Here is a 15,580-nt window from a genome sequence, read left to right on the forward strand (position 1 = left end):
CAAGAAAATATAAATTGTACTGTCTATAACGTAAAAAATCTGAAAGGAAATCGTCAACCGCACTAGACATCCTATATCTGCATACTTCCAACTGCTACCAACGTGTGTTTTTGACACGCTGCAGAGTTTGCGGGTGTGGTCTTGGTGGAAAGTTAAGAAATTTCAGACACCTTGCTGCTCGTTGCTCGATATTAAGACTCCACTTGCATGACTGTCTCCCAATGTGGCCACAGGAACAAGAAAAGAATAGCAATATTGTGGTTTTAATTTGTTGCTCACATGGTGATTTGCCATGTCACCAGCTCCTTCTCGAAACAGAAATTAGCAAAGCCTATTTGATCCACTAGTTGCTGAACTCACCCAAACTGCAAGACAAGCCAAGCCAAGCCAAGCCACTAAATGTTGAAAGGCTGCATCGACTGTATTTAGTATTTGTCTTGCGAGTTTTTCATTTGCGTTTTGAATAGCGACACTTCTTCAAGCAGTTTCAAGCAGTGCCAACTGCACCCTCGATGTCAGCACCGACGAGGATGGTGGTCACGTGATTGAATCGCTGGACAATGACTGTTGCAAGAAACCTGCGATCATTCAGCTATTGAAACTCTGTCAACTTGGTTTATATTGCAAGGGGTTGAAGATTCGGTGCAAGCATTGACTATGCTTTTGTCTATCTGGAGTGGTAGCATGACAATGGTCGAAATACGGACTGACCAGGTGTATGCAGCAACGCTTTGACAAACTTCGGCCATATTCTCGGACAATCACTTGCAAAGATGCTGTTGTCGGTTTTCAAGCAGCAGACGCATTGATGGCCGACGGTGATCCTGGCACTGCGATAAGACAGCGTGCTTGGCACTGTGCCAAGAAAGCCGTTGCTCATAGACACCAATGCGCTAGTTATGCAAAATCCTGCAAAAGCTAAGGTATATCCGAAAGTGATAATCCGAGAATACGACACGCCTTTTTCGGCCACATTTAGAATGAGTCTCATTCTCTGCCAAACCCAATATTCCCAACATTTATTAGGTTGTCACTGTTCAGTCTGCATTATCTGTTGGCAACTGTAAATCCTTTGGAGGCTGAGCCATGCACAGTGTCCTTGTCTTAATATTTACCAGCATGTTTGTGTCATTTTAACAGCATACTTGTGCAATGCATTTCCCGGGTGTTACATCATTTTCTCGCAGTCCCACGGAAAGCATATTAGAGGGGTTCTACTGTACTTTAAGCTTACACATACTATATGGCAGCATTCAAGGCGAATCCCCACATAAAAATCTGCGGCTGTCACAATTTCTGCTGTGTGTTCTGTTGTCAAAGTGTACATTTTGGAAGGAGTTGCTCTTGACTCATGTATCTGACAGGCTGGATAACTACAAATTTCACCAGTCATTGATAACCAAAACTGCCGCTTTGAATTAATTCGCCCACATGTGGGGGCATTGCCATTGCCATTCAAATATAGACCAATCATGAGCAAGGCTTATGTAAGCATTTGTTTGGTTGTATGACTGAGGTTGCTAGGCCATGTGAATGCTTACATTGCAATAGAGCTGCTTAGCACAGTCATTGACTTGGCGCTACTGAGTCTGTATATTATTTTATAGGAAAATACTACTGAACCTTGAGGTGAGTTATTGATAAAAAAATTAAAATTAAATTATGGGGTTTTACGTGCCAAAACCACTTTCTGATTATGAGGCACGCCGTAGTGGAGGACTCCGGAAATTTCGACCACCTGGGGTTCCTTAACGTGCATCTAAATCTAAGTACACAGGTGTTTTCGCATTTCGCCCCCATCGAAATGCGGCCGCCGTGGCCGGGATTCGATCCCGCGATCTCGTGCTCAGCAGCCTAACACCACAGCCACTGAGCAACCGCGGCGGGTGTGAGTTATTGATAGGGCTGTGGGTAACAAGTGTGAGGATGAGAACTGGTAAACATCACTATAGCTGACATAGCAGAAGGATAAAGCTGTGATGGACATGCGTTGAACTGCAGAACAAGACAATTAACTATCACAAGTCTCAGTACTTGAATTTGTAAGTGCTTAAGGCTGTTTGGGCATAGTACAGTCAAACCGCTATATAACAAAGTCGTTAAAATCTGCACTTTGTTCTGTTAATCAAAATTTTGTTACTTGAAATTTGACCTCTTATGCAAATACAGTGAATGATCGATTTTTCGGACGTCTTCGCGGCATCGCCATGTACCCTATAGAGTCAGTGTATAAGAACATCTGAAATTTCGGATGAAAAAAAAAACAACAAACCTTCACTGTCCGATGTTGTGTACTTTTTGCCACAACCTCAAGTCCGAGATGGCATTAATCAAAGCTACCACCGTCGCCATTTTGATTATCTCGCTGCCTCGAACTGGTGCTCTTGCACACAGATCCACTGGCAGCCGTAGACCCCACCGCAGCAATGCTTGGCCTTTTGACTTTCGCTGCCAAGCTTCTTGCTGTTCCGTGCCGTGTTTTGCATTAGAACAATTTGCCGCTGTTAGCAATGGTGCAGGCTCCGCCTTTGTAATCCTCACCAATGGCTTCGAAGCTTGAAAAGCACAACAAATTGCACAATGCCGGTTTTTGAAAGTTAGCTTCGCCTCAATACAGTACTGTTACGCGGTGAAGCACACACGAGTATTGCGGTGAAGCATATCAAGAGTGGGACAGGGCAGGAATACATAAAAAATACATTAAGGAATACATACTATGTCACGGGACACGGTATGTATTCCTTAATTTGCATGCGTGCACCCATCGTATCCTATCACAGTCCGATCACTGATATGTCTATTAAGTGTACTGGCAAGCTTTCAGAGCTATTTCGGACGTGCTTGTGGCAATTTGAGCCCTTGGGTGCAGTAAAAGGCATGCATTCATTTTTTCAGACTGCCCAATTTTCGCGACATTCTCGCAGCCCCTAGGGAGCCCGAAAAATCGGATGTTGACTATATATGTACAGTAACACATACTTGCCGCAAGATAAGACACCCACAAAAGAAATACATGTATGCTATGGCATGAGCCAAGTTACCAGGCATTTGGAAAAAACAAACTTCAATCACAAAAAAGTTGCAGTTTTATTCCAAAGGCAAAGCATTGATAGCAGTAGCAAAATATTACACAACTACACAAAGTAACATGTGCAGTTTTATCAGATGTATAACTTGAAGTAAACAATTGCTTATTAAATTAGCAAGCATGGTGTCACAAATGCATGGTTAATCATGAACAGATCTTACCCTATGACCACGAACACTTGCTGTCACAATACTGACATAATGAAGAGCGCAAACAGGAGGGAGTGAATACTATCTACTGCCTCGCCGTTCAATACAACTTCGAAACTTGAGATTATGTGACCTCCGACACTAGGTGCACACGAAGAAAGCGAACATGCATGTTCGGTAAATGTGCAGCCACGGCCGCAGATGCTTGATCACATTACTGTGTGCTTCCCCTCCTCCTTCCTTGCACGCGTGGGAAGATGGTGCGCATCAAGTCACTATCGTTCTTGGCTCACCCACGCACCCATAACACACATCATGTGAACACGATAGGATCCTATTGCATTTGGACTTTATATGGAATATAATGGCAAGGAGGACACAATTTGAGAGGTGCGTCTGCAAGCAACCGCATGTAATTCAACCATTTGACCATCTGTGCCTGCTGTTGTTTTGATTTATTGCCTTGGCATTCCTCCACAGCAGCAGTGAAATTTTGTTATATTGAAATCATGTATAAACACACTTTGTTATACTGAGGTTCAGAATACATAGTATTCTATGGACAAGTTCTTAAAAAAGATAAATATACTTTGTTATATTGAGAATTTCATTATATTGAAGTTTGTCTTATCAAGGTTTAGCTGTATACCGTGGCAATGAAAAATCATATTTCTGTAAATGTAAGCTTGTTGTAGGGAATTAGTATTCTATGCTTTCTGCAATTATGTAATGGTTGCTCTATGGTTGTGATTTCAAGGTATAAAATCCTTTGACAAAAGCAGGTACATTAAACGTATCTGCTTTTGTTCTTCGCAAGCAGTGGTGATGGCCATTGCATAGGACCTTGCTTTCCTGCTTAGGGTTGACATGCTGGTGGCTCACAGCAGCGCCATCTACCCGACCTTAAATGTCATGACCAGGCCAGGCATGCCCCACGTGAAATCAGTGGCTCTGCTGGCACCAGCAGGACATCAACTGGTCAGGTATGTGTTGTATTTGCCCTTAACTCTTTTCCTACCATGGGGAAAATAGGTGTTTTTCGTAGGTTACGCCAGATTTTTTTTTTCTGAAGAAACTACTGCACTTAATATTTTATGTAACACATAAACAAAAAGCAGAATGAATGCACTTTTCACGCATATACGTTTTATTAACGAGATGCGTATCATAAAAAAGATATAAATTGCCAGAATCAAGATTGTGGGATAAAATTGAACAAGCTTTGTAAAAACATGCTTGTATGTACTAAGAAAAATATATAACAAAATTTATAAGGTATACAAAATGTATGACCATCTAATAGGCACTATCTCTGAAAAAAATTAAAAATATTTTATTGAACAGGCATTCCGCTACAAACACTTAACGGCCAGCACTACAGTTGGGCGTGCCAGGCTGCTGCCGCAGATGTTCCGGGCTGGTTTGAGTCGTTGTCACTCAGAGTCAAAGTCTGACAAACAGGCAGCATCCTGAGACTCGCTGCTGCTTGATCCATCGATAAAATCAGCCGCAGAAGCAGCTGAATCACGACATCTGCGATTTCTTTAGGCGCGTGCACCGCTTCCGGAGGCAGCCATTTTTGCTTTCTACTTTTACAATCACTAAACTGGAGCGCATTCACTAAACTGGAGCGCATTCAAAATTTACCGTCTCGTATGGAAAAATCTAACTGCTTAGAAAACAAAATATAGTTCTGCTTCACGTCTAATGGCACAGTGTGTCCGTGAGCGTCACGTAAGGTCTCTGAAGCGGCGTTTGAAACAATCACTCGCCGGAGCGGCCACGGCAAGTTACCGCACAAACCTTGCTACGATCTCGCGACGGGGATGCCGGGCAGCCATTTTTGCTTTCTTTGATGGTCGCAAAACGTCAAAGCGCATTAAAATATCACCGCCTGGTCGGAAAAAAGTGAACTGCTTAGATAACAAAAATGTAGTTCTCCTCCTTTACGTCCGATAGCGCAGTGTCCGTGAGTGGCGCGGAAAGTCTCGAAAGTGGCGTTTGAAACTATCGTTAGTGGGCTAACCATGCCCAATGGGCGTAGTACGGAAAGAGTTAACACACTTATGTGTGTTATTTACACTGGGACGCTAATTTGCAAGGCTCATAAGAAAACAGCCAGTCAAAGCACACATAATGAGATGTACACGTACAAGGTAGAAGCACTGGACCTACATATTTACATTTGCGCTTGAACTTCATTATACTGAAATAATGAATATAACATAAAAAAACAAGTTTCTCTTTACATTCTCATAGAAATACAGTCAAACTTGTATATAATGAACCCAGCTAAAGCAAATTATTCTCTATATTGAACATGCCATACTTACTGATCGATGCACATGCAAAATAACTTCGTCATAGTGGACTGGAAGTTCGATATATCAAACTCGGTGTGTCCTCTACTAGCATCATAAAGCTGCCCGCATGCCATGAATGCAGTGTTAAGGAGAGTTCTTTTTATTGTTTTTGTCACACTTCATTTTTTTTCCCCGAGTGGACTGCAGCATGTCGACATATTCTCGTGTAACGAGATCACCATTCTCAGTGAACTGAGAAACAGTTCAAGGCACATGCAGAAATTGTTACCTACTATGCATACTTTTATTTTCAATAAATGGATTCCTTGCTTGCTTTCTTTTCCTCTAAATTGTGATAAAACAATACTTTGGTTTGGGCGAGTTGGTTCATCTTGACAGTTTTCATAAAAATGCGCTGAAGACGAAGATGAAAGGAATAGATACAACAGGACTGGCGCTGAACTTCCAGCTGGCGTTTATTTCAAACGATCATGTATTTATGCACTGTGCGTAAGGTACGTCATGCACACATCATTGTACAAAAGACTGTGTAAGTCATTCAGTTAATACATATGATTGTATGGTCAATCAGTTCACGTGCCTAGATGATTCTAAAGAAATGTCACTTCTTTTTGCTGCAATGCCAAAGATGGACAGCTGACACACTTGTCACCGGCCTTCCTCATAAAATATGCTTCAACTATTTTGCGTGCTGTTCTTATTTTTTATTTCCTCAAGAAAGTTATCGCCAAACATGGATGTGCATATGCACTTTTTGCAGTGTTCAGCCAAGTGACTACTGTATCCTTTTCTACCATCATTATCGTGCCGTCTAGTCCTGTCGTTGAAGCACTGCCTTTTTGCCCTACATAAACACGTCCACAATCTAAGGATATCTCACACACAACATCTGAAGTACATTTGGTGTAATCGGTTCGGTGATTAGTATGGCATTGCATGCATTTCTGGTGCTTTTTCTTTTGAGGGTTACACCCTGCTCATAATTGACAAGGCGCTGAAAAAGATATATTGACAGTGTTTCAGTTTGTGAACTTTTTCAAATTATGTGAAGCTTTATGTAGGTATGGAATTAAATGCACAGGTCTTTTGTCATAATCTTTGGTTGGGCACTTCCTTCCCCATTTTGATTTTTGAAGTAATGTCTAATTTTGAATAAACTTTGGTTTCTCTTCTGCTGGCTAATAAGTCGTCTTTTTCAATTGCGTGAATAAATATTATACATTATAAAAAGCAATCTACCAGTCTAGCTTCATATAGTTGTTCTCTTTATTGTTCCTTTAGTATATGTATGTGAGCGCTTCGTAAGCAGCACTTAATCACTCAACAGTTTGAGCATATTCACCTCTTGTAAAGCATCTTTCAGCCACCGCACAGTGTATGCACATAATAGATAAATGCTAGACAGTTTAAAGTTATCTATACTAAGAATTTTGCCAATATTCCTTTTCCTTGTATCTTGCTCACTTCAAATATGAAACATCTTTCGGACATCTATGTATAGACATCCTGCAGCCACCTTGAAATGGCTAAAAACAGCGAAAGGTAATTTGTCTAGGTCAAAATATTTAATAAACATCTTTTCAGTGTTATGAATAGATTATATGCCTTGAAAAACATGTCAGTCACGCATCTTGACCTTTACAATTTTATTTAGCACCTTTTAGCCATTTCAAAGCGCCTACAGGAATTTCTGTGTATCGATAAGAATCCTGCAGTATGCACCACAAAACCTGGTAGGTAATGTCTGCATATCCAGCTGTCTAAAAGCTACTACACTTGTTACGAGTTTGCACTTTGCATCGCACTTTTGGTTGGGACCTTTTTGTCTGAACTGTAAACATTTGCAGACTGTAAAATGTAAGAAAAGAAGCATTTTTCAAGAAATCATGCAGATCCAGTGCGCATGTTGGGATCTGCGAAGCGAAGCTTTAGTCAAGCAGTGTTATGAAATCCTGTACAACTAACAGCGACTCATGAAATTGTGTTTGCTTTCGTAATTTGTACACTTATTCGTGAATTTTAATCTGTTGCCCACTTGCGCAGAGCCATCAGGCCACTACCCCTGATGCGAGCCTTTGCAGTGCACTACACCAACCCACGGTATCAAGGCTTCATGAGACATTTGGGCATTGCCATCATGAAGTACACGCGAAGTCCTATCAAGCCTAACATTGAAGATGCCATCATGTCACTGCAGACCATGATCTTTTCTGACTATGAAGAGGTGCGCATGTTTCTAAGTTCTTGATATTCATTCTGATGTTCACGTTTTTTTAGATTTAGTCACTTATTTTGCTTGGTGAAAACTACTGTCATGCTTTGTTGCTTATTGTTAAAAATGGTTACTGTGAACTAAGCAGACACTCAACATTTTAAAACATGGCAAATGAGTAAGGAAGTTTCTTAAAGTGTTTGTCGGGTGACGAGACAAGCAATACAGAGAAGCTGCAGTTTTGTAGATCGATGGCAGTATGGTTTAACTACGAGTGCAGTGTGGGCAGACGCTCAAGCTGTGCTCTGTGCACTTTGCTGTTATACTTCATTTTTATGCTTTCGCTAAATGTGAATTTGGTTTGGGGTGTGAAATTTATTATAGTAAATCTTTATTGAAAATTTGTCATTACCACAGCAAATATTTGCTCCATGCCTGTTTAAAAATGTCAACAATAAAAAGAATAACTTTCACTTTAGCTGTAAGCTTTGATCCCTAAATGCAAGAATTTAAATAATCACCTGGAAAATCATACCACATCTATTTGCTGTTGACAGAGGGTAGTGATATAGCTTGCGCCGAGGCAGTTCTCTATACAGCACTAAAACTCATTTGCATTTTACCAGAGCAGGCAAGTGCAAGAATAAGTTGTGACACATGTTTACTTGTGTTTGCTATTCAGGCATCACATTTTACACATTTTATATACAGTTGAGCAAAAGAGAACAAAATATATGCCGGGAGCTGTCATGACTGCTTGCACTGTATCTGTATGACTTCTTTTCACTACCTCCCAGGCTCTTTCTTGTTTTTTCAGCGTATTGACGACAATGAATGACAGTCCTCTCACCTCTCTTTACTCTATAAGCTGTATAATGCACACTTTCTATGGTTAAAGGAAGGTAGTGATAACACAAATTGAAAGAGGATCACCAAATTGAAGGAACAAGGCGGCCACAGCCAACAAGAACACTTAGACCATGACGTCTGCTTGCAGTCCTCCGAGTTTAATGCAGTCCTCTAAGCCAGCATTGAAGCCAGGGAAGCTACTGTGAGCTCCTAATTTATCGGACACCTTGCAGTGGGATGTCACATGAAATGAAAAATTCTCTATAATGCATACAGCACATAAAATCGCCATATTATATGTGACTACAACATATTTTTCTTCATATTTGTGAATAGAATTTTCGAAAAACTTGCACTGACCTTGATTAAATTATTTAATGTATACTTTCACATAGATAGTAAGTTACGTGAGTTAATGTGTTGGTTTTACCCACGCTAAATGCATCATCAGATGCAGGTTACAGCTTTGTGATAGCAATTTTTGTTGCGGGGCTACAAAGCTGCAAACTTGGCACTCAGAAGTTATTCGAGATATCGCAGTTTTCGGAAACTTTATTTCATACAGCAGTTACAAGCTAACATCACTGTCTGACACCTTGGCAACATAAAATTTTTAAAAATTTCTCATCACTAATTGCATTTGAGCCAAGATAACTGTGGTACAGGTGCTATACTCCACAGCTCCATTATGCTGCCTGCAAAGCACACACACAAACAGAGAGAAAGTAAAGATGTTAAAAATTAGCTCATTTGGTCCACAAAAGGATTTTAATCGGTCACATTGAAAATAGCTACCCAAAATGCGAAAGCTCTTCTTTCATGGATGAAATTAAATCTGAAAAGTACTTTCATGCAAACAAAATGTGCTACGCTTGTGTTTTACAAGCGCTGTTCTTCATCCTTCTTTTGATGTTACCATCAGTTTCTGCGCTGATTTTATTTAAGTATGTATATTGATTGTAGCTTCGTGGCTCCAGCCAAAGAGCTTGAAAATCAACATGCACACAACCATCACAACTCGCCAGTTAAATGTGCTCTAAACTTCCATTTACAGGACTATAATAAAACAGCACCATTTCAGCTTAAATTGGTGACGTGCTCTTTAGTGCTCTTTCAGAGCTCTGTTTCTGTTTACTTGGCATTAAATAAAAAGAAAGAAGAAGAAAAAAGTTTATACTAAAGAATAAACGAAGGCCAAATAATTTTTTTTAATACTGTATTTACTTGAAGCTAGGCTGACCCCGATTCTAGGCTGATCTCCGAAAGTTCAAAGCCAGAAAAAAAAACAAAAGAAAAAGAAAAGAACTTGCCTCGAATGTAGGCCGAACAAAAAAGCAAGGACAGAGTTCACAAAATGAAAACAGCATTTATTGAATAATGAACATGCCGAGCTCATTCGATGCCATCATCGCTGCTAGCCTCGTCACTATCTTCCTTATCGCTGTCATCTTCAGAGAGTACACTATCTTCAAGCAGTGAATACCATCCTCGTTGCATCACACACAAAAAGCATATCCCATTGCCCCCTCCAACGACAGACATTTTCCTCATTGATGCCAAAGTCCCACCCGACTTGAACGTTTGTTGATGCCTCTGCGGCTAGCACAACTTTTTGCTTTAAAGCAGCACTATAGTGGCATCGCATGTTTGGTGCCATTACGATAACGCCACGCTGCATGCCGATATCATAGAATAAACAACCAGCTCCAATACTATACAGATCAAAACGGCGACGTCACTTGTGTACTTCATTTGGTTACTGGTGCGGCTAGTAGCAGCAGCGATACTGAATTTTCTAGGGGGCGCTAGGTATGCACCATATTTATCGATTTTAATTAAAAACTGGCACATTTTTCGAAAACCTCGAATTTAAGCCGACCCTGGAATTTCGTATATGATTATTTGAAAAAACTATCAACGTAGTTTCGAATAAATATGGTATCCAGTCACAGATTACAAAGTATTTTCTCATGTTTTGGACATTTTCCCATAGGAAATGTTACTGAAGCTTGCTAGGTTCAGTATTTGCTTTCTTCAGAAGGCAATGTAGTTCTTCCCTACCAATAGATGATTTAGACCTAGAGTAGATGCTTTCATGCAGCCAACAACAGATGCAAATGTTTTCTATGTAATCTATGATGGTAAAAAAAAATGTTGGATAACTTGTCACGGAGTGGTCCATACAAATTTTCAGGAACCTGTTGATAACATTGAAACATGTGCATTGTTTATAATTTTCCACTGACTGTTTTTCACCAGCTAACGTGTGTCACAAATTAATTCCTCGGCGCAAGATACACCTTCATGTATCAGAACTTTTTCGAATGTTGTTGCCAATTCTATAGCAAAGCAATCTTTCCCAATCACAATGCATGCGCGACGCGAATAGTGGTGTACATTCTGGAAACTACACAAACACCAGCGATTAAGCTGGAATGTACAATGAGCCTTGCATAAACAGCAGACACACTTTACTCGTAGATAAGAGTTCTACGACCAAACGATTGTGCTTGCCACTATCATTGTGGTTGTGTGTCACAAGCTTTTCTAGGCACAAATTCACCCAATAAAGAGTAAGATTCAGGACTTACAAATGGGGCACCGTCTGGTTCCTCACCATCACTACAGTGGAACCTCGATGATACGAATCTCACAGGGTCACGAAAAATATTCGTATTAGCCGAAATTCGTATCATCCAAACAATTAAATCTAGCTAAATTAAAGAGTGAGAGGTGAACTCACTCAGGCACGCGTACGTAAAAAGCATTTATTTCTTGAAGAAACAGTCTCTAATGACCTTCTGCTTCTTTTTCTGTCAGGTCAATTAGCAGAATTTGTTCAAATCCATAAAAACGCGTGCAAGTGTCGTCGCTGATTTCATCTGCGGCCATAGCACGCCTCAGAACTTCGAGCGCATGCAGCGTTTCAGCCGCCGGTGGTGGTCCTTCGCCGTCGCCCACGTCTAACACAAAGAACGCGGCCCGAAGCACAGCAGCCACTCCGTCCGATGGCATGCGGTAAAGGAGGAAAAGCACAAAAGCAACAAAAGTGCCACCGCGTCAAGCTCTTCGCGCCCATTCGCGGCCTCCGCGCTGTCCCGCGCCGCGTCCGCGCCTCCGCACCAAGAGAGAGGGAGAAATCGCGTAACTGCGCGCTGTTCTCTTTCATTGCCGTCGGTGGGGCTCATGCTCGCGGTCGCGTCCGTCCGTGCGCTGGAATCGTGCCAACTGTGGCCTCTCCTCCGCGCAGCGGCGCAACCTCCTCCCCTCCTTAGCACCGGCGCGCCGGTCGGGGGCGCAGCTGCGCATAGCAACCGTGACCTCACACAGTAGCGGTAGAACGAGCGCGCGGGCGTCGGCGGTGGCAGTTGAACCGCCCCTCCTTCGTCAGACGTCTCGTTGCAGTCGAGTGAGTGAGACCCATAGCTCCGAAGCGGCCCAGTGATTGCGCGCCAAGCGGTTCGGGGAAGCGGCAGCGGACGCCGGATTCCCCCAACATCAAACGCCAGAAGAACAAGGAGCGAATGCGCATGCGACAAATGAACATGTCACCAGATGCGAAAGTAAGGGAGGCAGAACGGAAACGCCAACAGCGACTGATTAGATCGCCGGGTACCAAAGGCAGGGAAGCAGAACGAAAGCGGCAGCAGCGACAGGCGATATCGCCGAACACCAAAGCGAATGAATTGGAGCGCAGACGGCAGCAGCGACCGGCCATTTCACCGAACAGCAAAGCCAGGGAAGTGGAGCGCAGACGGCAGCAGCGTCTGGCTTTCGCCAAGCACACTTTCGAATTTCCAAAGTGTCTTCGGTAATTTTCGTATCAACCGACGCGGGTCGAAAATTGATTCGTAACAACCGTTCTCTAGCACGTTGCAAAGCAATGGGGCTCGGCCGAGACCACAGAAAAATTCGTATCATCCAGAAATTCGTATTAGCCGTGATCGTATCATCGAGATTCCACTGTACAATGTAACAATGTAGACAAATAGTGAGGCTGATTCATGCAGTTTAAGTTTGGCCTTTGCATGTTGCAGGATATGCAAAGCAATCTAACCTACTTCTTGCAACATTGCTGCTGAATTGCCCTCAGCCATACTACATTGAGCAAATTATGTTTTCTTGCAGGCAGGTGACAAGATAAAGCAAGTTGCTGACAGTGGCATACCTTTGCTCATAGCATTCAGTGAGAACGATCGAGCCATCAACCCACAGGTTATTTTCAATATGGTGGACCTTATTGGCACACGCAACCAAGATCTTTGGCTCTATGACGCTAATGGCAAATTGGTCAGAAAAGGTAAGTCATACTTGCAAAGACATTCTTTCAGCTCATTCTCACCTTAACTGCACAGATCAGGTTGACCAGTTCTACTTCGTATAAGTAAGCGGACTTGCACATGTCACTTTTGCCAAGTTTGCTTGAAAATTGTTTCCATATCTCACTTCTTTTTTTTTTTTTTTGACTAGTTGAGATTCCTGCTTTTTGGTTACGAAGAATAATTGTTTTATGACTTCATATACCTCATTGCTATCATGCATCTCTTGACATGAAGAAATTTGCTGCTAGCCTCAACTAGTATATAAGTTTAGATGTGTGACTGAAATGTGCGACTTTCAAAAGAAGATGGGAATATTAAAGGGCCCCTCACCAGGTCTGGCCATCTTGAGCTGACAAGCGCAGAGCATACAATGCGTGCTAGCAATTGCGTTTGCAAAGAATTACACCGCTACTTGCCGCAGAAAGGTCTGAAATTTCAAGCCGAACGCCGTTTTCCCTTTCCCTTGCGGCAACCGCGCTCCAAGCCAGATGGTGACATACATGTGACCTGGTGCCTACATACTCGTGTCCACAGCACGATGTCGCTCGTGGTGACACGCGACTTCGAGAATTATGCAAGGCAACATCTGTTATTTGTGATCTGTGTCTTGAGTTGACAAATTGAAGTTTAGAAAAATAATAAAACACACAAATGGAATGTCTACGTGTCCTTTCTTTTACTTCGCACTGAAGCAAGAGAGATGTACTTCCGCTTCGTCTGCTTGTTCCCACGATCGTGCAGTCACGTGCACAGGTACCGAAACTATGCCATTTTCTACCGTGTTCCAGCACGTGATCACGCTCTGCGATCCGCTTGTTCTGCCTCAGTATTTGTGTAGCATTGAATTATACCGCTAGTCATGTGTCCTTGCGCATGGCACACAAAATCGTGCACTGCGCGAAGCCAGACAATCAGAACAGCTCGCACGTGACGCCGTCAGCAGAAGTGCGCATTGCCAAAAAAAGAAAAAGGAGGGAAAAACGAAAGCAGGGCACGGGATGTTTGTGTCACGTGATCCTCAAGGTCCAGCATGAGAGAACGCAAGGAAGGAATTTCGCTTGCTGCACCTAGACAGGGTGAGTGGGGAGAGAGTTTTGCTTGGCAGTGGAACCCACCTCCTGAAATCATGGGTTCGCGGCACTGAAGTGTTTCTACCTCGGCTATTAATGAGCCGATTTGAAAAATGTTTGCGGCAGAACGCTCCCTAGAGGACAAATAACAACTTCCAGCTTATAACCAAAATTTGCCCTTTAAGGGATACTGTATTCACATATAGGAGAAGTCCATCTCCTTGCTGCAAGAGAAGTACACCACGTGACAGCAATATCGTGCCTTAATCAGGGATGGCTTCCTGCAGAGAGAGAGGACGGTTTTTCTTAAGCTGCTGTAGCGCCCACTGATGCCACTACGTGCGGACGCTAAAGGTCGGCGCTTTTGGTTGGCATGGCAAAAGATGACGAAAATAAAGTTGGGCGGCGTGTGCTCATGGCGCAAGCACGGCATGGGCTAGTCTGTTTTAAGAGCCAGCTACGCTGGTCCTCTAGTCCTGGCACTATGCTGCAACCTCTCGGTTCGCAGGATTGGTGACTCTGGACTATGAGATAACCGACCCCAGCAACCTATCACCCTCAGGCAACCTGACAATACCTCGCACCCACAAGATGTCGCATCTCTACAGCTTCACTTGCCCACATTTTGGTGCAAGGACCCACAGGTTTGGTTTGCCCAGGTCGAAGCCTCCTTTGATCCACACCACATCACCTCAAAGGCTTTCCGGATTGCTACTTAACGTGCCAACCTGTCGTCTGAGGTTTCTCACAAGGTGGTGGACATCATCGCTGCCCCTTTGTGGGATGCCTCATAACAGCACCTAAAGCAGAGTATTTTGGACCACATCGTGGTGTCTGAGAACGCACGCCTCGAGCACCTGCTCACCTCCGAGGAGCTGCGAGATCACAGCCCTTCCCAGCTGCTCCACAGCATGTGATGGCTCCTGGGCTCAAGCAGTGTCAACATGAATGGTGCGCTGTTGAAGCAGCTCTTCCTGCAGCGCTTGCCATAGTCCACCCACCTTGTCTTGGTCGCTGCAGGAGACCTGACCCTTGACCACCTCGCCCAGCACGCTGTTCGAGTTCACGACGCGACTTACCCGTCTACAGATACAGCTCCCGGCTGTATTTGCCTACATCGACAACATCCTCATCACGAGTCCCCATCCACAAGATCATGAGTGTCACCTCCGCGAACTCTTGAATGCCTGGTTGTCAACCCCCAGAAATGCGTCTTTGGGTCTTCCGAGCTCAAGTTCCTTGTCTGGCACGTCGTAGGCACCAGAATCAGAAGTAGTGACATCAATGTGAACATCCAAAATCAAATTTTAACTACGCACCACAGTGACATTCAGTAGGCAGAGGGTTGTGGGCACTCCCCGCTCCGCCGTAGCCTTCACAGTGAAGGAGGAGCAGAAGTACTGCGTAGGGGACACTTGATTGCCAATAGATTCTGCTGAATGCATTGAAGTACTTTTCGTGAAACGTTATTTCTGAAATAGTCTATTTTAAGATCAAATGCATTTCTTGACTTCGATGAAAAGTGGTTCAGGGCCTCTTTAATTTAACAACTGCCAATTGCACTCA

The 15,580-nt window shown here is 43.1% G+C and overlaps 1 protein-coding gene across 2 annotated transcripts in view; it reads left to right on the forward strand.

Annotated features, from left to right (window-relative positions):
- Positions 1 to 15,580, forward strand: part of LOC126537128 (uncharacterized) — a 65,528-nt gene that overhangs the window by 43,449 nt on the left and 6,499 nt on the right. For both annotated transcript variants that reach the window (XM_055073731.2, XM_050184282.3), the window contains exons 6-8: positions 4,098 to 4,220; positions 7,605 to 7,785; positions 12,751 to 12,922. In XM_055073731.2, the coding sequence (XP_054929706.2) occupies positions 4,098 to 4,220; positions 7,605 to 7,785; positions 12,751 to 12,922 (476 nt within the window). The remainder of the gene's footprint in view (positions 1 to 4,097; positions 4,221 to 7,604; positions 7,786 to 12,750; positions 12,923 to 15,580) is intronic.

Source organism: Dermacentor andersoni, chromosome 4, assembly GCF_023375885.2.
Source record: "Dermacentor andersoni chromosome 4, qqDerAnde1_hic_scaffold, whole genome shotgun sequence".
NCBI classification, from domain to species: domain Eukaryota; kingdom Metazoa; phylum Arthropoda; class Arachnida; order Ixodida; family Ixodidae; genus Dermacentor; species Dermacentor andersoni.